This window comes from Spermophilus citellus, assembly GCF_964194105.1.
Source record: "Spermophilus citellus genome assembly, chromosome: 4".
Taxonomy (NCBI): domain Eukaryota; kingdom Metazoa; phylum Chordata; class Mammalia; order Rodentia; family Sciuridae; genus Spermophilus; species Spermophilus citellus.
Window position 1 is genome coordinate 124220563 of NC_138185.1, and position 22381 is coordinate 124242943.

At 35.7% G+C, this 22381-nt stretch overlaps 1 protein-coding gene across 2 annotated transcripts in view; it reads left to right on the forward strand.

Annotated features, from left to right (window-relative positions):
• The window catches only part of NEDD4 (NEDD4 E3 ubiquitin protein ligase), a 131347-nt gene that overhangs the window by 22260 nt on the left and 86706 nt on the right, over positions 1–22381 (forward strand). Inside the window, exons 2-4 of one of the 2 annotated variants that reach the window (XM_081290320.1) lie at positions 447–520; positions 8706–8784; positions 8882–8920. In XM_081290320.1, the coding sequence (XP_081146446.1) occupies positions 447–520; positions 8706–8784; positions 8882–8920 (192 nt within the window). Of the gene's footprint in view, positions 1–446; positions 521–8705; positions 8785–8881; positions 8921–22381 lie in introns of those variants that run through there. The other variant, XM_081290321.1, reaches the window with a different exon arrangement.

Here is a 22381-nt window from a genome sequence, read left to right on the forward strand (position 1 = left end):
TTAGATATTTCTCTCCTGTATGTCCTCCTCAATTTTTCAGGGTTTTTATTTATTTTTTGTTGTTGTTGTTGTTTAAGGTTTCTTATGCAAAATGGATATAAATTTAATGTTGTGAAATCTAACAGTTTTTCTTATTAGAGTTTGTGAATTTAATCCTTTCCTATTTAATGTCATAGAAATATCCTGATGCATATTAGTTCTGATATTCTAGCTTTAGATTTTCTTGGAAATAATGGTAGATTCTTATTCGGTGTGATAATTTGAGTTTATTTTTTGCTTTTCTTTGTATGTGATCAAGTCATCTACAAATAATTTAGTTTTCATTATAGCTTTTAGTCAAATTAATCTTGAAAAAGAGTCCTCCCATTAATTTTAATATCCTAACTACTTGTGTCTTACTTGAGTTACAAATGCATGAAAATAAAATATAAATTTTTGTATTTTAGGAAAATTCACGAATTGTGAGAGTAAAAGTTATAGCTGGAATAGGCCTTGCAAAGAAGGATATTTTGGGAGCTAGGTAAGTATATCAAATTTGGTTGGAATTTTAAAACTTTTCATTTGTTAATTAATTTTTTCCTAAATTTTGGTTAAGTGAAAAATTGAATAATATTATTAGTATGCAAATAATATTATTTGTTATGCAAAATGAATAATATTTTTTACTTTGGTGGTTTAGTCAATCTCTTCTTATCTGAATTACTGAATTTATGGAATTAGGCAAAGGTGTAAATCAGAGTGGTAATTATTAGACTTGTTATTGAGTTTTGCCTCTAGGAATTTGTAAAATTCTAATCTTATAAATCCTTTAGCAGATAACAACCATAAATTCTGGACACAATATAAAAAGTAGCAACATGAACATAGTGTAGAGTGAACAGAGAAGGCAATTTCTGGTGGGAGCCTGCACTTGAAGGAAGAGGATTATACTGAATTCACAGTGTTACACATTAGTCTGAGGCCAGGTGGAATCAGAACCCGGAAAATTGTAGTCATTATGGCCAAGGAAGCCACCAGGTCTAATCTAAAGAAAACATGGAAATGATGAAGATTCTGTAAAGGAAAGAGCTGGAAAGCTGGAAATTCAGCTGATAACAGAAGATCTGAACAAAGATCAGAGTTACTGTCCAAGAAAGAAGGTTTTCGGCTTTTGTCCTAACAAGAAAATTGATCACATGATAAAATAAAATAAGCAAACTGGGGTTGGGATTGTAGCTCAGTGGTAGAGCACTTGCCTAGCATGTGTGAGGCACTGGATTTGATTCTCAGCACTGAATATAGATAATATATATAAATAATACATATATATATATATATATATATATATATATATATATTTTAAAAAGCGAACAAACAGACATCATCAGGAATAGAGCAGAACCCAGAATCTCTCTAACTTGATATTTATAATATCCAGGATATATTATAAAATTACCTGATCTATAAAGAAGTAGGAAAAATGGAACAGATATCTGTAGAAAAAAGAAAATATGCTCACAATAAATCAAAAGGTAGAAAATTCAGGAATGAAATAGAAACCATTGAAAATGAAAATTTTAGAACTGAAAATATAATAATTGAAATTAAAATTATTGAATGAATTTAATAGCAGAATAGAGATAAAGAAAAAAATTAAAGATAGATCAATAGAAATTATTACCTGGTTTGAAGAAAAGAGAAAAAGATTGGGGATGGGGAATGAACTGAGCCTCAGGGATTTGTTAGGTGGCATCAAGCAATCTGACATACATAGAATTAGAGTCCCAGAGAGATGAGAGAATGAGATAATGAAGCAAAACATATTTGAAGAAATAATGGTCAATTTTTTCTCCAAATTTGATGCAATACATAAATTTGTATTAAAAAAAAACCACCAAGTAGGATGAACACCTAAAAGCACATGGAGATACATAAAAGTCAAACTATTGAAAGCCAAATATAAAGAAATCCTAAAAAGAGAAAAAAATGACACATTATATACAGAGGAGCTACATTTAAGGACTGGCCTTTTATCAAAAACTATGGAGGTCAGCAGAAAATGGAACAATAGAATAACCACTGTCAATCCAGAGTTCTTTTTTTTTTTTTTTTTTTTTAAAGAGAGAGTGAGAGAGGAGAGAGAGAGAGAGAGAATTTTTTTAATATTTATTTTTTAGTTCTCGGCGGACACAACATCTTTGTTGGTATGTGGTGCTGAGGATCGAACCCGGGCCGCACGCATGCCAGACGAGCGCGCTACCGCTTGAGCCACATCCCCAGCCCCCAGAATTCTATATTTAGTGAAAATATCCTCCAAGGCTGATGACAAAATAACAACAGTTTTAGAAAAACAAAACAATAAGAATTTGTCATTGGCAGAGTGCCCTGTAAAAAACATTGACATTCTTCCAGCTGAAGAGATTGATACCAGATGGAAACTCAGAAATGCAATAAAGAACATCAAAAATGTTAAATATCTGAGAATATACAAAGACCTTTTGCTTTTCTCTTCATATCTTTTAAAAATAAAGCATATGCCTGTTTAAAACACAACTTGTAACCTTATCTTATGGATTTATACTGTAAGTAAATGGAGTACCTGTATTGACTATAGCATAAAGGACAAGTTGTGTGTGTGTGTGTGTGTGTGTGTGTGTGTGTATGTGTGTGTTATGGGTTATTTGGTAGAATGGTCCCATATGAAGTGTAAATAAAATTAAAAATAGTATATATTATAATATCTGCTAAAGCATTAATAGATATCTATTATAGCATTAATCTATTAAAATAATGCAAAGTAATTATAAAATTTTAAACAGATATTTTTAACTGAAATTTTTAAAACAACAAAAAAGCCAGAAAGAGAGTACAAATGATCAGATTTTTAAAAAGGAGGCAATGAAAACCAAATAATGAATTTTCAGCCCTAAATCAAATAATATCAATAATTACAATAAACATTGATGGACTGAGATAACTACAAGGCAGAGGTTGTTATAATAAATTAAAAAAACAAGACCCAACTCTATACTGTTGATGAGAGATGCACTGTAAATAAAAAGATGTAGCTAAGTGGAAGGAAAGTGGATGCAAAAAGATATGTCATGCAAAGGACAAGATAAAAGGACTAAAATGAATACATTATAATCTGATAAAATAGATTTCAACACACAAAAAAACATTTCCACACATAACAATAAAAAATAAAATCAGGTCTGAGGTTGTGGTAGAGTGCTTGCCTCGTACATGTGAGGCCCTGGGTTTGATCCTCAGCACACATAAAAATAAATAAATAAAGAATAGGGATACTGTGTCCATCTGCTATATATATATAAAATAAAATCATCCAGAATACCTGCCTAAATGTGTATGTGCCTATTAACAGAACTTCAAAATATGTGAATAAAAATTTGACACAATTAAAGGGGAAAATAAAAAATTCCACAATCATGGATAAAGATATTAGTACTTCTTAGAAAGTGATTTCTTTTTAAATTTTTTAGTTTTTATATTTTTTAAAATGTTTTAATTCTCTTTATTTATTTTTATGCAATGCTGAGGATCAAACCCAGAGCCTCACATGCTAGGCAAGTGCCCTACCACTGAGCTACAATTGCAGCCCCCAGAAATTGATTTTTAAAAAAATTTTTTAGTTGTAGATGGACACAATATCTTTATTTATATACTTATTTTTATGTGGTGCTGAGGATCGAACCCAGTGCCTCATACATGCGAGGCAGGCGCTCTACCACTAAGCTGTACAGCCTCAGCCTCCAGAAATTGATTTTCAAAATCAACAAAATATAAATTTGAACAGTATCATTAGTAACTTTGGCCTAAAAAACACTGTTCTTAACAATTGCCAAAGGTATTCTTTTTAATTGTACAAGGTACATTCACAGGCATAGACCATGTGAATATTATTTGTCTTTGTATAACAATATTATCAAAGTTAATGGCTTAAAAGAGCACACATTTATTCTCTCGGTTTCTGTGGGTTAGAATATCTTGCATTATTTAGCTAGATTTAGAGTTTTACACAGTGGCTATGATATATTTTTTTCTCAGTGGGTCATGAGATCTCTCTCCTGAATGTCTCTAAACTCTAGCTCCATGCTCATGGCCCTCCAAGGATTTGGCCATAGGCATTCTCTTTATTCTGGTCCAAGTGTCTAATAGGCCCATGATCAAGTGGGCCTCTCACAGGAAACTTTCATAACCTGATAGATGCCCTTGTAACTGCAGCATTTATTCCTTCCAAGATAGCCACTCTCTAGGAGAGCACTGACCAGGAAAAAAATTAGGTTCAGGTGCATCAATCAGATGAAATACAGAGGAAGCAGCTTAAACACATGAAATAACAGGAAAAAAAAGGGGGTAACACCTCACAGGGCAAACAGGAAGGGGGAGACATAGAGGACTTGCACACTCAACAATGGGTAGGGGCAAGAGGGAGAGAGTGAGCTAAGACCTGAGCCCTTTATCGGGTCCTGAGTGTAATCCATGTGAATTTCCTTCAGGGAGTTCTAAATGAAGTATAGAGCAAATAGTCATGAGTTCTGTGGCATCTGTGAATGAGAGATGGCCACAATGGCCAGGGGAATATAGTTCAGTGGGGCAACTCAAGTAGATTGTATCTAACTGTCGTATAGTGGGGTAGCCACCAGGAGGTTATATAAGAAAGATATCTGTTATATAAGAAAGATATCTGAAGCAATCATAATAAGGAACTAAAAGGAGGTTGGAAACTGTATCAAAGTTTAACTAAACCCTGTTTCTAGTATGAGAAATTTCATAATTATTCAAAGCAGATGCCAAGGCAACATAAAATTTTAGGAATTTATCACAATTGCAGTAAGTATTGGCCAGGGCTGTGCTATCTGGGGATTGCTAGGAGAAGGGTCTATTTCCAAGCTAATATGGTGTTGGCAGCATTTAGTTCCTTGCAGACTCCCGTCTGAGAGCTTCGGTTTCTTGCTGTTTGCTGGAGGCCACCCTCACTTTTCTGCTTTCACCTTCCTTGGGCAGCTCACATGCTCAGCTTTCTTTATAGCTAGAAAAGGAGTGTCTTCTAGCAGGATGGGTTACAGTTTATTTAATATAATCACATATATTTTATCACCTTGAACATAAACTATTGGTTAGAATCTACAGGTTCTTTCATTTAAGAGGAGGGGAACACAGGAGAGTATGAACCTTAGGAATTGGGGATGATAGAGCTACTCTACAGTCCGTGTGGCACAGCATGCCGGACCCTAAGACAATAAATGAAAAACTGCAAAATACACATTCCTTTCAAGTGTATTCATCATCGTAGATCACATGTGGGCCACAGAACAAGACTCAGAAATTTTGAAAAGATTGAACATATAGAAGATGTTATCTATATAACAATGGAATTAAATTAGAAATCAATAACATTAAGCTCTAGAAAACCCACAAATATTTATAAATGAAACAGCACACCTCTGAACTATAGGTTATGGAAGTCCCAAGAGAAATTAGAAAACATTTTGAACTGAAAATGATAATACAGCCGTATCACAATTTGTGCGATATAGTGCTGTGATTTGAATGTGTGCTCCCCCGATTCATGTTGAGGCTTAACCCCCACTGTGATGCTCTCAAGAAGATGGGCCTCTTGGGAAGTGATTAAATCATGAAGGGTCTGCTTTCATGAGTGGAATAGTACTGTATAAAAAGTTTAAAGGGAGCTAGCTTAGACCCTTTTGCCCTTCTGCCCTGTTTGGCATGTGGGGATATAGTGTGTCTCCTCCGGAGGTTGCTGCAACAAGGCACTGTCTTGGAAGCAGAGATTAGCCCTCAGCTGATTCCAAACCCACTGGCACCTTGATCTTGGGTTACCGGTCTCCACAACTGTGAAAAATAAATTTCTGCTCTTTATAAATTACCAGTCTCAAGTATGGTTTTGAGTTTTGACATGAAGAAATTAGCAAAAAGAGAACAAATTAATTTCAAAATAAGTAGAAGGAAGAAAACAATGAATACAAGTACAGAAACCAATGAAATAGAAAATAAACAATTATAGAAAAAAGTCATTAAGATCAAGAGCTTGTCATTTGAAAATATCAATACAATTTTTAAACCTCTAGCTAGACTGTTTTAAAGCCAAAAAAGAAAGAACAAATGAACCATAATGGAAATGAAAGCTGGGGCATTGCATTGGACCCTATGGGAATGAAAAGGACAAAAAGTGAACATTTTGTACAACTTCATACCAGTAAAGAATGTTATATAAGTTAGACAAAATAGACAAAATTCCTGAAAAACACAAATTACCAAGATTAACCACAGAAGCATTAGAAATATTGGATAGCTCCTTACTAATTAAAGAAATTGAATTGGTTGTTAAAAGCCTTCCACAAGGAAAAATCCAGGCCTACATGATTTCACTGAACATATCTATCAAACATGTAAGGAAAAAAATAATACAAATCTACACAAATTCTTTCAGAAAATAGAGGAAACTTTGTTAGGCCATTTTTATCTTGATCACAAAACCAGACAGACATCACAAGAAAGCTTAAAGACCAATATTTCTCATGACTATAGATGCAGAAATTCTTGTTCAACTTTTAACAAATAAAATCAATCAACATGTAACAATATATCACCAAGTAGGATTTTTTCCCCTAAGAATGAAAGGTTTGTTCAACACTATAAAAAATCAATAGCTATAATTTATCATATTAATATAGTAAAGAAGAAAAAACACATGATTATTTCAATTGGTGTGGAACATGTATTAAACAAAATCTAACACCCATTCATGATTTAAAGAAATAACTCAGCAAATTAAGATAAGACATAAAATTGCTTTAATATTTGCAAATTAATCAGTTTAGTTCATTGTATAAATAGAGTGGGGAAAAAAAAGACAAGATCATTTCAAGTGGAAAAGAAATCTCAACAAAATTCAATATACTCTCATGATAGAAACTCAGAAAACTACAAAAAGATGAGAATGTCCTAAACCTGAGTAAGGAGATCTGTGAGAAAACCAATATGTAACAACATACTTACTAGCAATAGTCTAAATGTTTTCTACCTAAACTCAGGAATAAAGAAGTTGTCTGCTCTCACTGTTTAGCACTGCACTGATATCCTAGCTATGTAATATGGCAAGAAGAAAGGATAAAGGAATACACGCTGAAAACATATGTTTATGTGTAGACAAGATTGTATCTGCAGAAAAACCTGAGAAATGTACAAAAAAGCTGTAAGACCCAGGACATGGTGGCTCATGCCTATAATCCCAGTGACTCAGGAGGCTGAGGCAGAAGGATTATGATCAGGAGGATCAAAGCCAGCCTCAGCAAAAGCAAGGTGATAAGCAACTCAGGAGTCCCTGTTCTAACTAAAGTACAAAATAGGGCTGGGGATGTGGCTCAGTGGTCCAGTGCCCCTGAGTTCAATCCCTGGTACCAAAAAAAAAAAAAAAAAAAAAAAAAGCTCTAAAAACTAATAAGTTAATTTAGCAAGGCTGCAAGATACAAAGTTAGTTATAGTATGCTAAGTGGAATAAACCTGTTGCAGAAAGACAAGTACTGCCTGATTCCACTTACATCAGATATCAAAAATAGTGAGCTTTATTAGATCCAAGAGTGGAGTAATAGTTGTTAAGGGATGTAGGGAGGTAGATTTGGAATTAATTAACTGACATAATGCTCTGGTCAAACAAGATGAATAAGTTCTAGGGATCTGCTGTGCCACATTGTGCCTCGTTAACAGTAATGTGTTGTGCACTTAAAAATCTCAGGCAAGATTTCATGTTAAATGTTCCAGTCACAATAAAAACAAAGTATATATCTGACAAAGACTTTAATCCATAATATAGAAATAACTTACAATGACTTCAATAGTAATATAATAAAAAAGCCAATGAAATATGGCAAACTCTTAAGTAAACAGTAGATTGTCCAGGTGGAAATGTCTAGGTGGGCTGAGATTTGTGATTTATATTTACATTTTATATTTATATTTGATAGTATATAGTTAGAAGTAAAAACTATGGATGAGATTGGAAATGGAAAATATAGAACAGGATGCTGGGGCAATATTTTTTTAAATTAGTTGTTCAAAAAATTACATAGCTCTTGATATATCATATTTCATACATTTGATTCAAGTGGGTTATGAACTCCCATTTTTCTGGGGCAATATTTTAAGGAATGAGTATGTAAATTAACCATCTTAACCCAAAAGAAAAGAGAATATAATAAAAATTAAACAAAATTTCAAAAATCTAAAGTTTATAAATCATTAGATCACTGATTAAAAGGTTTTCTTTCGTTTTTTTTTTTTTGTGTGTGTGTGTGTGTGTGTGTATGTGTGGTATTGGGGATTGAACCCAGGGCCTTGTGCATGCAAGGCAAGCAAACACTCTGCTGACTAAGCTATATCCCCAGCCTTGTAACTCAGTATTAGAGCACTTGTGAGGCAAGTAAAGATATTGTGTCCATCTTAAAAAAAAAAAAAAAGTTTTCTCTCTAATTCTTTGACTATGGTCTACTAACATGGTCCTTAAGCTTCTTAACAAGATATAACTATAATTGTTATCCCTATATATATGGAACCCTGACTTTTAAGTGTAGGAAATAATTGTAGAAATTGTTAGCAAAGAAAAGTGTGAATCTGATAATTTGGTAGCCTGAGGTTGGGCTAAGCAGCAAATAAAGCTTTTTCCTTTTTTTGAATTTCAACAGTGATCCTTATGTGAGAGTGACGTTATATGATCCAATGAATGGAATTTTTGCAAGTGTGCAAACGAAAACCGTTAAAAAGGTCAGATTTAGTGGTATTATAAAATGTTTTTAATGAACTTTGCTTTATTTTTATATGACAAAAAATAGTTATATATACTATGTTTATTATCTTCTAGTCTTTGAATCCAAAGTGGAATGAAGAAATACTATTCAGAGTAAGTATGTATTTTATTTTATTTTTTTCTTTTCACATTTTTTATTGGGGCATTATAGTTGTACATGTTGATGAGATTTGTTGGTACATATTCGTATATGCACACTATGTAACAATATAATTTGGCCAGTATCAATCCCCAGCACTTCCTCCTGCCTCCCTTCCTCCCACCTCCAGGACCCTTTTCTCTACTGATTTTGATTTTCATTAGATATCTACCCCCACCTTTCTTTTCCTTTTTCCTTTCTAGCTTCCACATTCAAGAGAAAACCCTTGGAGTTTGGCTTATTTCATTTAACATAATGGTCTCAAGTTCCATTCATTTTCCTACATATGACATAATGTCATTTTTCTTTTGTATTCTATTATATTAAAAGAGAAAAAAGGTTTTTTCCTCCATAGATTAGAATTATAAATTCTCATTTATAATATCCTAAAATATATCTTAGAATTTACCTAGAGTTTAATTTTTTTTCAGTACTAGAGATTGAACCCAGGATCTACAGTAAGTGCTTTACCACTGAGCTACATTCCCAGCCCTAAAAAATTTCTAAAAAGTTAAAATTAGGTTTCCTGGAACAATTTATCTCATGAAAAACAAAAATATAAGGAAATGAGGGGAGGAGTCATGAAGACTATTGTAAAACTGGAGTTCTTATTCTAATAAACAAAACAGATCTAGAGACTTATGACAGTCTTGTTCTAATTTACCAGATTTTAATATTTTCTCTCAAGATGATTTAATATTTGGATCTCCCCAATCATTTATTAAATCCACTGATCCAGGAAAGAGCTAATGAGGAATTATCAATAAGTGGATGCATTTCTTCTTATTTACCTTTTCTGGACATTGCTGCCCTCACACCTCTCCTGCCTCCCTAAACCATTAGGACAAACACTGCAATCAGCAGTTTTCTCAGGTTCATTGGGAGGGCCCTGAAACTGACAGTGTCTCATTGCATCTGTTGCCAGAAGCAGTGCCATCCCAGCAGTGGTAGAGACGAATAGCAGTCATCTCTTCCTCTCTGCTGGATTTTTCCACTTGATCATCTTCAAAATGCTCTTCTATCTTAGCTGTTGGCTCATTTCTCTGTTCACCTGAATGACCAACATTCTTGAAAGACTTGTCTGCCCTTTTCATTTCTGCTTCGTCAGTGCACTTGTTGACCAACTCTGATCTAACTTATACTTTCAAATCACCAGTGACTCCCATGTTGCCAGGTTCACCTAAATCCCATTTTACTCAGGCTTGGGTGCATTTGGCAAAGCTGACCATTGCTGTAACTCCAGCCTTTCTGGAGTCTACCATGGTACTACAGTTGATTTCATTCAGGAAAACAGAAGCCATTCATCTGTATTTGGCCTTTGAAGGTTTTTTTTTTTCTTTTTGTTCAGTTTTAATAGAGCGAATTAGGAGGGAAGAAATTGCTAAAGCAGAGGCAGAGACACTGCTACTGCAGATCCAGCCAACAGCACTGAGGTTGCTTCCATTTTTGTTTGCTTGTTTGTCTTTTGTTTAGACAAAGATCTCCTGCAGTTAGTACAACATAAAAACAGCATTTTAAATCAGTCTGGAAATTTTTGATTCTTGAAGAAATGGTATTGAATCAATTGGATAGCCATATGGAGAAAAATGAAACTAAATTTCTGTTTTACTCATTTGCTAGAATAAATTCCAGATTTGATAATGTCTGGTTTTGATCACCTTTTTGGCACATATGCTGCATGGCAGACAACTTTAAAATTCCTCCCAAGTGGTTATTATTTATTTGCACTTTTATTGTTATTATTTTACTTATTTACTTATTATTATTTTACTCAAATATATGTATTTTCAGTGTACTAACGTTCTTTTTGTACATCTTATTCTTTTCTCTTTACCCATGCCAAATACTGTTTAGTTATAATAATGGACGAATATTTGTCTTGTTCCCAATTTTTTCCCATTGATTGATTGATTGATTGCCAAAGATCGAACTCAGTGCACCTCATATGCTAGTCGAGCACTCTACCACTGAGCCACAACCCCAACCCCTTTCGTTCCCAATTTTAATGGTAGTGTTCCCAATTTTAAAACATGTAATATGTCTCCATTAAATATGGGCAGCTTTTTGTTATTTATCATATTAAAGAGGTATTCAGGTATTGCTGTTTTTTCAAAAGTTAAAAGAATAAAAAGCATGTACACTTCCAGTTTTAGCCATGATGCTGTAATAGGATATTGAGCTTAACTTGATGCTGTAACTATAAACCTGGAGGGGAGGGGAATGAAGAGATGTTAGTCAAAGGGTAGATACTTTCATGTATAAGATGAAAAAGTTCTGGAGAATCTAATGTACTGATGGGCATGAGCTACAATTCTGTGTTGTTTTTTTTGAAATGCACTGAGAGTAGATTTTAAATATTCTCATTACACCTACACATTCACACACATATTTACAAAATGGTTAACTGTGTGATAATAGACATATTAGTTTGTGTTATTAATTTCACAGAGTTTACATATATCAAATCATGTACACCTGAGTGTATATGATTTATATTTGTTAATTTCATAAAAAATTGAAAAAAGAAAAAACTTAGATAAAATAAAATAGGTTAAAGTTTAAAAGTTGCCAAAAATAAATCCCATGCAAAAGTTAATCAAAAGAAACTGAAGCAGCTATATTGATGTTGGACAGAGTAGACTTCAGAACAAGGAAAATTACCAAGAATAAAGAGGGATATTATTATATAATGATAACGAGGGTCAATCCATTAAAAAAAAATCTGTATTTGTACCTAACAACAAAGCTTCAAAATACCCAAAGCATAAATGATAGAACTAAAAAAAGAAATAGACAAATACCTTATTATACTTGGAGAATTCATACCTCTTCTTTCTCTCTTAGTAATTGGTAGAACAAGTGGACTGAAAGGATTCAGCAAAGAAATACAAGTCCTGATAACACTATCAGTTTTACCTAATTGATATCAATAGACTCTTGATCCAATAATAGCCAAGTGCTCAGGGAATGTTAGCTGAGTAATCTGGGTCAAAAATCAAACCTGAAAAATGCTTAAAGATTAAAAGTTATGCAAATTATAGTCTCTGTCAGTAGGAATCAATAACAGAAAGCTGTCTGGAAAATTCCTAAGTTTTTGGAAATTAAACAACAACCTCTGAATAATCTATGGGTCAAATAAGAATTCTCAAGGGAAATTAGAAAATTTTAACAGAATTAAATAAAAATACAAAACCAAAATGTGTAGGTTCAGATAATGTAGTGCTTGGTATATATAGCATTAAATGCTTAACTTAGAAAAGAAAAAATTTTCTTAATCTAAGTTTCTACCTTGGGAAACTAGAAAGTAGCATCATCACAGATCCTGCAGACATCAAATGGATAATAAGGGATACTATGAACAGCTGTGTGCTTGTAAATTTCATACTCTAATGAAATGGACCAGTTAAAGACAGCTACTTGCAAAACTTACTTAGAAGTAGATTATCTGAATAGTCCTGTGTCCGTTAAAGAAATTGAATTTAAAGTTAAAAATCTTGGGCTGGGATGGTGGCTCAGTTGTAGAGTGCTCACCTAACATATCTGAGGCACTGGGTTCGATCCTTGGTACCACATAAAAACAAACTAATGTAGCCACCTAAAAAACTAAAGATACATAAATAAATAAATATTTTAAAAATGTTAAAGATCTTCCCAAGAAAAACAATTTAGGCCCAAATAGTTTTGTTGATTCCTGTCACACATTTAAGAAATAAATTCAGTTCCACACAGTGCTTTATTTACCAAAAACAGAATAGGAAGGAACATGTCCCAATTCGTTCATGAAACTAGCATTAGCCTGATACCAAAACCAGACAGAGTATAAGGAAATGAAAGCTCAGATCATTAACCCTCCTGACTCTAGACTAGTTTTTAAGTTTACTAAATTGGGTTCCTTTCATTCTAAAAGGGCCAGTAGTTTTCCTACACATGGTAGGTGCCTCTTCTAGGTGTGTGTTTGCCTTCCCTGTCAACAGAACTTAAGGCAATGTAACTGTCTGGGAATTTCAGAATGTGTGATCCCCAGGGTTGGAAATCCACTCAACAGTTTGTCTTTCCAGGGAACCCAGTGGACAGAGAGTCACGCACGTAATAGGAGAGCCTCTGACCATGGGGTCTTCATTGGTCATACCCCTACTACACTATAGAAGCTAGCAGCCTCATACAGCAGTGGAATGGCCTACTAAAGACACAGCTGAAGTACCAGTTTGGAGCAAACTGAAAATATAGAATATCATTCTTTGGGACATAGTTTATTCTTTAAATCAAAGCTCTAAATATGAGTCTTTTTTGCCCCAAGTGTACATGGGTCCAGGAACAAAGGAGTAGAAGTGACCCAATCTACTATTATTACCAGTGACCCTTGGAAGGATTTTGTGCTTCTTATTCCTCTAGCTTTAGACTCTAAAGGTAGAGTTAGAGATTCAGGGTCCCCAAAAGAGAACATCTGGGAACACAGCCATGGTCCTATTGAACCACAGTCTATGGTTATTGCTAGACCACTCTGAACTCATTGTATCCAGGAATTGGCAGGTGATTGGGATTATTACTTGGTTGAGCTTGCTTGTATTCCTCAGGGTCTATCAGATTTCTGCAGAGACCAGACTGAAAATTAAATGGACATACTATAGAACTACACTTTTATTGTTTTGGTGTATACTGGTGGCACTAATCTCTGACATCCCACTGGGTTTTAATATTTTTACTTGTTTTGATTGTTTCTTAAATAGCCTTGTTGAGATATAATGCATATATAAAACATATAATTCACCCACTTAGAGTGTACAATTCAATAGTTTTTAACACCCACTTAGAGTGTACAATTCGCTAGATTGTGCAAATATCACCAAAACCAATTTTAGAACATTTTTATTACCCCATAAAGAAACCCCATATCCACTAACTGTCACTTTCCATTTCCCCCCAATACTGCTCCCCTCCCCAGGCAACTGCCAGTCTACTTTATGTCTGTATAGATTTGCCTATTCTGGACATTTCATATAAATGGTATCATACAATTTGAGTCCTTGCAAGGTTCAACCATGTTGTAGCATGTACCAATACTATATTTCATTTTCTTGCCAAATAACAATATTTTGTATGGGTGAAATGTGTGTGTGTGTGTGTGTGTGTGTGTGTGTGTGTGTGTGTGTGTATCATCAGTTGATAAACATGGACATCTGGGTTGCTTCCAGTTTTTGACTATTATGAGTGTGATGCTGTGAACATTTGTATACAAGTTTTTGTGTGGACACGTTTTCATTTTCTTTAGGTATATACTTAGGAGTAGAATTGCTGGATCAGATGGTAACTTCTGTTTCTCATTACTTGAGGAACTGCCAAACTTTACCATAGAGACTATAGCATTGTATTTTCCTACCAGTAACATGTGAGGGTTCTGATTTCTCCACATCCTTGTCAACACTTGTTATTATCTGTCTTTTTGATTACAGCTCTTCTGATGGTGTGAAGTAGTATCTGATTGTGGTTTGGGTTTTCATTTCCCTGATGGCTGACAATGTCAAGCATCTTTTCTTTGCTTATTGATAGTTGTATATCTTCTTTGGGAAAATGTCTATTCATATTCTTTGTCTATTTTATAGTTGGGCTATCTTTTTATTATGGAGTTGTCATATTTCTTATTCTAGATGCAAGCCCTTTATCAGATTCATGGTCTGCAAATAGTTTCTTCCTTCTGAGTTGTCTTTTTACTTTATTGATGTGTCCTTTGAAGCACAAAAGTTTTTAATCTTGCTTATCAGTTTATCTGCTTTTTCTTTTGTTGCTTGTGCTTTGGTATCATGTCTAATCAATATTGTTTTTATTTACTGTCTCAACCATGGAAAGAACCGTTTCAGTGGCTTCTACGTGGCCTTCTCACTGTGACACATCCCATTAGCTATGGAGCCAATGTTGGGGTGGTTGGGAAGATCCAACTGCCAGGTACATCAGTTTCAGTTATACACTTGAGAACTAGATGATCTTTGGGTGGATCTGTAGAATGAATAGACTCACCATATGCTGGACTTTAGCCAGGATTCCATTCCTTATTCCTCATTTGGTCCCTGTAAGTCCTTGCTGTAATAGGGGAGGTGCTTTGGGTCTCTGGTATCAACACAGATCCTGTTTTCAACATTCTCAAATAAATCTGAGGATTAATTTTCCACTTACATTCCCCTAGATAAAAGCCCATAGGTCCCTTTGGAGAAGAAAGAGGAGAATCATTAAATAAGCATTTCCTGCCACAATTCAGAGTCCTTCCTCCTAGGGACTAAGACACTTCTTCAGTGGGTTTTGGATATCAGAACCTCAAAAGGCTTTGAACTGAACAAGGGTTCATGTTATTTTTTTTTTTTTATAATTAGGGAAATTGTCCTTAGCCTCCTGCTTTTTTATTCTTGTGTTCTTATGAGTATAGGTGTTCAGCAGTTGTCTTCATTGCTTACCTGCCTGTTTCCCCTCTAAGAATGCCACACTCTATTCCCTGCCTACCAAGTCTATTTCACAGCCCCTCCAACCTTGCTGGTCATTATGATAATTGTAGGCCCTGCTGCTACAGTGGCGTGCCTCCACATGGCTTCTATTACTGGAGAGCAGGAGATGGGGATCATCCTTATTCATGGCTATTAGTGAGCCTGGCTCTATGACTACCTCTCCTACCACCAGTCTTGGCATACAGTAGAGAGCCGCCACTGGACTTCCTGGTGATGTTGTTGACCCTCTCACCAGAGCATTTCTGATGACTGTGGTAAATTGGTATCCCTTCGGGGGGGCTCCTATGGAACATAAGCATCTCGTAGGTATTTTGGCTTGAAGTGATAAGGCAGCTCCAGCATGCCTGCTTCCCTCAGCCTTTTTATTCCTTCCCCTACCTTTGGCCAAGGCAGCTCAGGCATTTTCACTTGATACAGCCTAGAACTTCACTTTTCTCAGGCTTCTAGGAGCTGCTCTAGCAGCAAGGCTGCCTCATCTCACAGGGTCCTTGACAGGGAATTAAATTCCTTTTCCTGACCAAGTGCTCCAAGTCAGCAAATTCTTACTTATCCAGTCTTAATGTTTCTGCCTCTTTGATCAAGCATCTTAGTGCCAAGGGGATTCCTCCGGCTCTTGCTAGGACTTGCTAGCTAATTCCTAAAGCTTCTTCAAGATGTAATTTCTTTCACTCTTTTATCTGGCCCAGCTGGGCTATTCTAGGATTTAACATTGCTTATTATCTGGGCAGCCAGGGGAGGACTGGGGACAACTTCTCAGGCAGGAAGCCCCTTTTCTTGGGGGAATAAGCCTCTGAGAGTCTTCCTGCATGAATGACAGCTAGTTCTTATTACAGAGGGATGGGCTATTCTACAAGCTGTGAGGATGTAGGGACCTGCAGAGCTGAATCCTAGGGGTCATCCTCCCAGATCCTCTTATCCCAAGTGTCAGGGTGCTGGCCTCTTAACATAACACACTTGCCATGGCTAAGCACTTCCATATTCTGGAGCTCTGTAACTCTAATTGTCCACTCCGAGTTTGTGCTTTAGTTGTGTACTCCCTACCCCTCCAGGAGATACAGGCCTTTTTATAAGTTACCAGAGAGGCCTTCTGAATTTCTTTCTCTCTCTCTCTCTCTCCCTCCCTTCCTTCCTTCCTCCCTCCCTCCCTTCCTTCCTTCCTTCCTTTCTCTCTCTCTCTCTCTCTCTCTCTCTCTCTCTCTCTCTCTCTCTCTCTCTCTCTCTTTTGGTACCAGGGATTGAACTCAGGGGTGCTTAACCACTGAGCCACATCTCCAGCTCTTTTTTGTATTTTATTTAGAGACAGGGTCTCACTGAGTTGCTTAGGACCTCAGGAAGTTGCTGAGGCTGGCTTTTAACTCTTGATCCTCCTGCCTCAGTGCTAGTATTACAAGTTGCTAGTATTACAGGTGTGTGCCATCATGCCCAATGCCTTCTGAATTTCAAATTTAACCTTTAGCTACTTGTTAACTGCTTTTATTTTCTCTTCTCTTTCTGTAAAATACAGATATAATGTAGTAATAATGAGCCAGCTCCACTGTCCCTGTAGGCATTGTTTTGTCCATATCTCTCAAATGCCTAAAACATGAGTCTAGCAAGAGAGTTCCCCTCTAACAGGACATATCTCCAGGACATCACTGGAGAAATCTTTAGGTAATGGGATGCCACCTTGTGCTAGGGACTGTACATGTCTCATGTTCTACTTGGGTTAGGATGTCCTGTATCAGCCAGAAGGTGTGGGTTAAATCCCCACGCCCTTACATAGCCCACCTGTGTTGGTTTAGTACCTCTAAGAAATAGATACCGGGAAGGGTCTAGACATCTAAGAGGTTTACTGGGGAAGCACCTGTGGAGGTTGAAGAGGGAGGAGGCCCAGGAGGAGAGAGCCTTCTTATCATGATACAGGTCTAGAACCTGTGTATGGCAGGTGTGGGGGGAGAGGGACACAGGGAGAAAGGGTTGTGTGCAAAGAATCTTAAACTGCACAGCTCTAAGAAAGTGTCCGGCAAGCTGATGGGGAGCCTTCCAGTCATGGGCTTTAAAACCCTCAGTCTTTGACCAGGAGCATGCAAGAGGAATATAGAGGTAGATTCAAAGTGCACACTCTGCTGGGGTTGCCTGTCAGTTGGCTAAGTGTGGTATGTATGTCTGTAATCTCAGCTACTTGGGGGACTGAGGCAGGAGGATCTCTAGTTCAAGGCTAGCCTGACTGTGATCAGCAAGACTGTGATCTCAAAATAAAAAAATGAAAAAGGGCTTGGGATGTAGCTCTGAGGTAGAGGACTTGCCTAGCACACTTGAGATTTGGGTTCAACCCCCAGTCCCCCCCACCCCACCTCCCCCCAAAAAGGAAAAGGAAGGAAATCAGAGTAGAAATCAGTGAAACAGAAAATGGACAAAAAGTAGAGGAAATCAGTGCACTAAAATTGATATATCATAGCTATCTGAAATAATAGTAAGAGGGAGAAATGACTAATATCAGGAGTGAGAGTAGGACCCATCATGCACACATTTAAAAAATGATAAGGTATGTGTAACTGATGTGATTCTGCAATTTGTATTTGGGGTAAAAATGGGAGTTCATAACTCACTTGAATCAAATGTATGAAAGATGATATGTCATGAGCTTTGTAATGTTTTGAACAACCAATAAAAAATGATAAGGTGGTATTATGAACAACCTTATGCTAATAATTGTAACAAATTAGGTAAAATGGATTTTTTTTTTTTTTGATGGTGCTGGGTGTCAAACCCAGGACCTTGTACATGCTTAGCAAACACTTGACCTCTGAGCTATATCCCCAACCTGGACAAATTCTTTAAAAGCCAAAGTATACCAAAAAAACAATATGAGATAGGTAGTATGGAATTAAAACTCAAAATTTATAAATGTAAGAGATTAAAAGTTTTTAAAATTATACTTTAAAATCTTATTATTTTTCATGTGCTAGCCTAACTGTGCCGCTTGCCTATTGCTTAAAACTTAGCACCACTTTTGACAAAGAAGTTCAACACCACAAAAACAAAAAGGCTATTCAAAAAAAAATTTTTTTTCCCAGTATGGCCAATGAAACAGATTTTATTTTTAGCTATTCCAGGCAAATAAGAATAAGTTAGAAATAAACCACTAGCACATTGTGCTTGGCTTTTAAGGATTATTTTGTTATCAGTATGTTAAATAGACATGGTGCCCTCTGTATTTTAAATGCCATCTCTCACAAATATAAAATACCTAAATATGCTTGATTAACATTCTAAGGTATTAAAAATACAAAGAAATTACTGAGCAGTTATTTACAGCATACTATGAAATTGCCAACAGTCCTTTGGGCTCTTGTCTTTTGCTCTTTGGTGTAACACTTCTGCATTGTTGTTATTGCATTGCTTTGCATCTCATGCTGTTTTTATACTCATGACTTCAGAGTTAAGCACTGGTACACCACATATTGCAGTCACCTTTCTTTTAATGTACATGCAGTATAACAACACAGTTTTATTGTTGTTTGTTTGTTTGTTTTTATGGTGCTGGGGATTGAATCCAGGCCCTAGTGCATACAAGGCAAGCACTCTACCAACTGAGCTATCTCCCCAGCCCAACACAGTTTTGGTGCTGAACAATATTCCTTTTTTCTTTCATCAAGGATATTTATTTGAATTTTAAAAATTCTAATTACATTATTGTGGTATAGTTCATAGACTAAAAGCTGTACACATTTAATATTTACAATTTAAAGTGTTTAATCGTATGCATAGACCTGAGACAGCATCACCACAATCAGGGTATTAAACACATTCCTCACTGCCAAAAGTGTCCTCCTGCCCTCTATTTTTTGGAAAGAAGTAAAAACACTTTGCTTGTGATTTAACCTCTTAAATTCTTCAGTGTATAATGTAGTACTATTAACTATAGGCATTGTATTACACAGCAGATCTCTAGAACTTATTCATCTTGTATAACTGAAACTTTATACCTATTGAACAATTCCTCACTTGCCTCTCCCCTGACCCCTGATAACCACCATTCTGTTCTCTGCTTCAGTTTATTATTTTAGATACCTCCTATAAGTGGGATCATGCAGTATTTGCTCTTCTGGGACTGACTTATTTCATTCAGCATAATGTCCTCAGAGTTCATTCATATTGTTGCAAATGGTAAGATTTCCTTCTTTTTAAAGGCTAATATTCCATTGTATATGTATCACACTCTTTTCATCCTTTGATGGGCATCTAGGTTATTTCCATATCCTGGCTACTATGAATGATGCTGCCGTCGTCACCATAGGAGTACAGACATCTCTGTGATATAGTGATTTTATTTCCTTTAGATATATACCCAGAAGTGAGATTACCATATTATCTGGCACTTCTGTTTTTAATTTTTGAAGGAAGCTCCATAGTGTTTTCCATACAGGGTGCATTTTACATATCCACTAGCAGTGTTCAGGGACTCTGGTTTCTCCAAATCCTTGACAATTTGTGTTATCTGTTTCATTATAGTGCCATCCTAACAGGTGTGAGTTGCTAACTCATTGTAGTTTTGATTTGCATTTCCCTGATGATTAATAATTTTTGAGCCTCCTTTTACATACCTATTTTTTAAAAATATTTTTTATTTTAGTTGTAGTTGGACACAATACCTTTATTTTATTTTTTATATGTGGTACTAAGGATCCACCCCAGGGCCTCATGCATGGTAGGTGAGCACTCTACCCCTGAGCCACAACCCCAGCCCTACATACCTGTTTTTCACATACCACTTGTATGTCCCTTTTGAAGGTAAGTCTGTTTAAGTCCTCAGCCCCCACCCGCTTTTTTTTCCTTTTGGGTACCAGGGGCATTCCACCACTAAGCTACATTCCCAGCCCTATTTTGTGCTTATATTTGGAGATAGGGTCTCACTGAGTTATTTGGCGCCTTGCTGTTGCTGAGGCTGGCTTTGAACTCGTGATCCTCCTGCCTTAGCCTCCAGAGCAGCTGAGATTATAGGCATGCATCACCGCGCATGGCTTTAGCCCATTTTTAAAAGCAGGTTATTAGAGATTTTGTTTTATTTTTTACTATTGAGTTGTTGGGGTTCCTTCTGTATATAGATTAATCCCTTATGGGCTATATAGATCACAGATATTTCCTCCCGTTCTATAGGTTGCCTTTCCACTCTCTCACTTGTCTGTTCCCATTGCTATGCAGAAGCTTGTTAATTTAATGTAGTTGTACTTGTCGATTTTTGATTTTGTTGCCTCTGCTTTTGGTGTCATTTTTTTAAAAAAATCATTGTTGAGACCAAAGTCAAGAAGTTTTTCACCTGTTTTTCTCTAATTTTATAGTTTCAGGTCTTACATTTGTGTATTAAATCCATTTTCAGTTGACTTTTTTTGTTTAGGTCCAGGTTTATTCTTTTTCATATGGGTATCTGTCTTTCCTAATACCAATTGTTGAAGAAGCTGTCCTTTCTGCATTGTGTATGCTTGGCATCTTTGTTGAAGACTGGGTGACTCCTTTTCATGGATTTACTTTGGGCTGTCTTCTATTCCACTAGTCAATATCTGTTTATGCCAGTTCCATACTGTTTTAATTACTGTAGTACCATAATGTCTTTTGAAATCAGAAAGTGTGAGGCCTCTAGCTTTTTTCTTCTTTCTCAAGATTCAGGGTCTTTTGTAATCTTGTAGTTCTAAATCAATTTTAAGACTGTTTTTTCTGTATCTGTAAAAAAGAATGCCATTTTGATGAGGACAGTATTGAGTCTGTAGATTGCTTTGGGAGATATGGACATTTTATCAATACTAAGTTCTTCTAATCCATAAACACAGGATTTATTTGTCTTGAAAGAAGGCCATATACAATTGATAAACTGGGCTCAGAATTCTACTGCCTTTTACTCATTGTTTATTTTATCATCACTTCACTATTACCCAATATTTTAGCTAGCATTACTCTATTCTAGGATTGTAGGCTGCACATTTGTTTTAATCAGAAATTTTGCAAGTTTACTATAAGAATAAAGAGATGAATTTTTGTAAATCAATGCTAATTCATCACAGAAAAAGAACTGAAACAACATGGTGATTAAGTATCTTCTGTGCAAAGGACATTATTATGTATGATTCCCTGTTTTCCTCTTTGTTATTTGTATCATTATTTATATATCATCACAAATGCTTTCAACTGAATGTATTCACCATAAAAATGTCTTTTGAGATAATATATTATACAAAAACTTTCTTGGGCATTCAGTCAAATGGAAATTGTGGTCAGAAGTTGAAGGGAGCTTTTATGTCTTTGAAAAAAAAACTAAGTTCAAAGACAGTTTTTGTGAGGAACTGTTATTGGCATGTTAACAAACAGGAGAAACTCCATGTTGAAACCAGTGCAAGTTATAGTAAAATCCACAAAACAGTTGTTCAGATGAGACCAGGCAGGTGAGTTACAGGATGGAAAGAAGTCCTGCATTTTATGTGCACTCCATGTAAACGTGTGGTATGTGTATGTCAGTAGAAGCCCCTCTTCATGCCCCAGATTCCCATGATGCTTTGCTTATATCTTTAGCACTCATACCCACCATATTGGATGTCCATGTGTATGTATGTGTGTGCATATTTGTGTTATGTTATAGAAGTAGTGTGATGGATATTTTTTGAATATGTTAGATATTTTCATAAAGAGAGATGAAAATCATCCTGAGTGTCTTCTCTAGAGCACTGTTTTATGATCTTCTGGGATTTTTCCCCTATGTATTTTTGTCTTTTTATACATACACACACACACACACACACACACACACACACACACTGTCTATATTTATATGTGTGTGCATGTGTGTGTGTATGTATATATATATATATATATATATATATATAGTTTTATTATTTGTATGTGTAGCTGTGTGTGTGTGTGTGTGTGTGTGTGGACACACACAGACACACACAT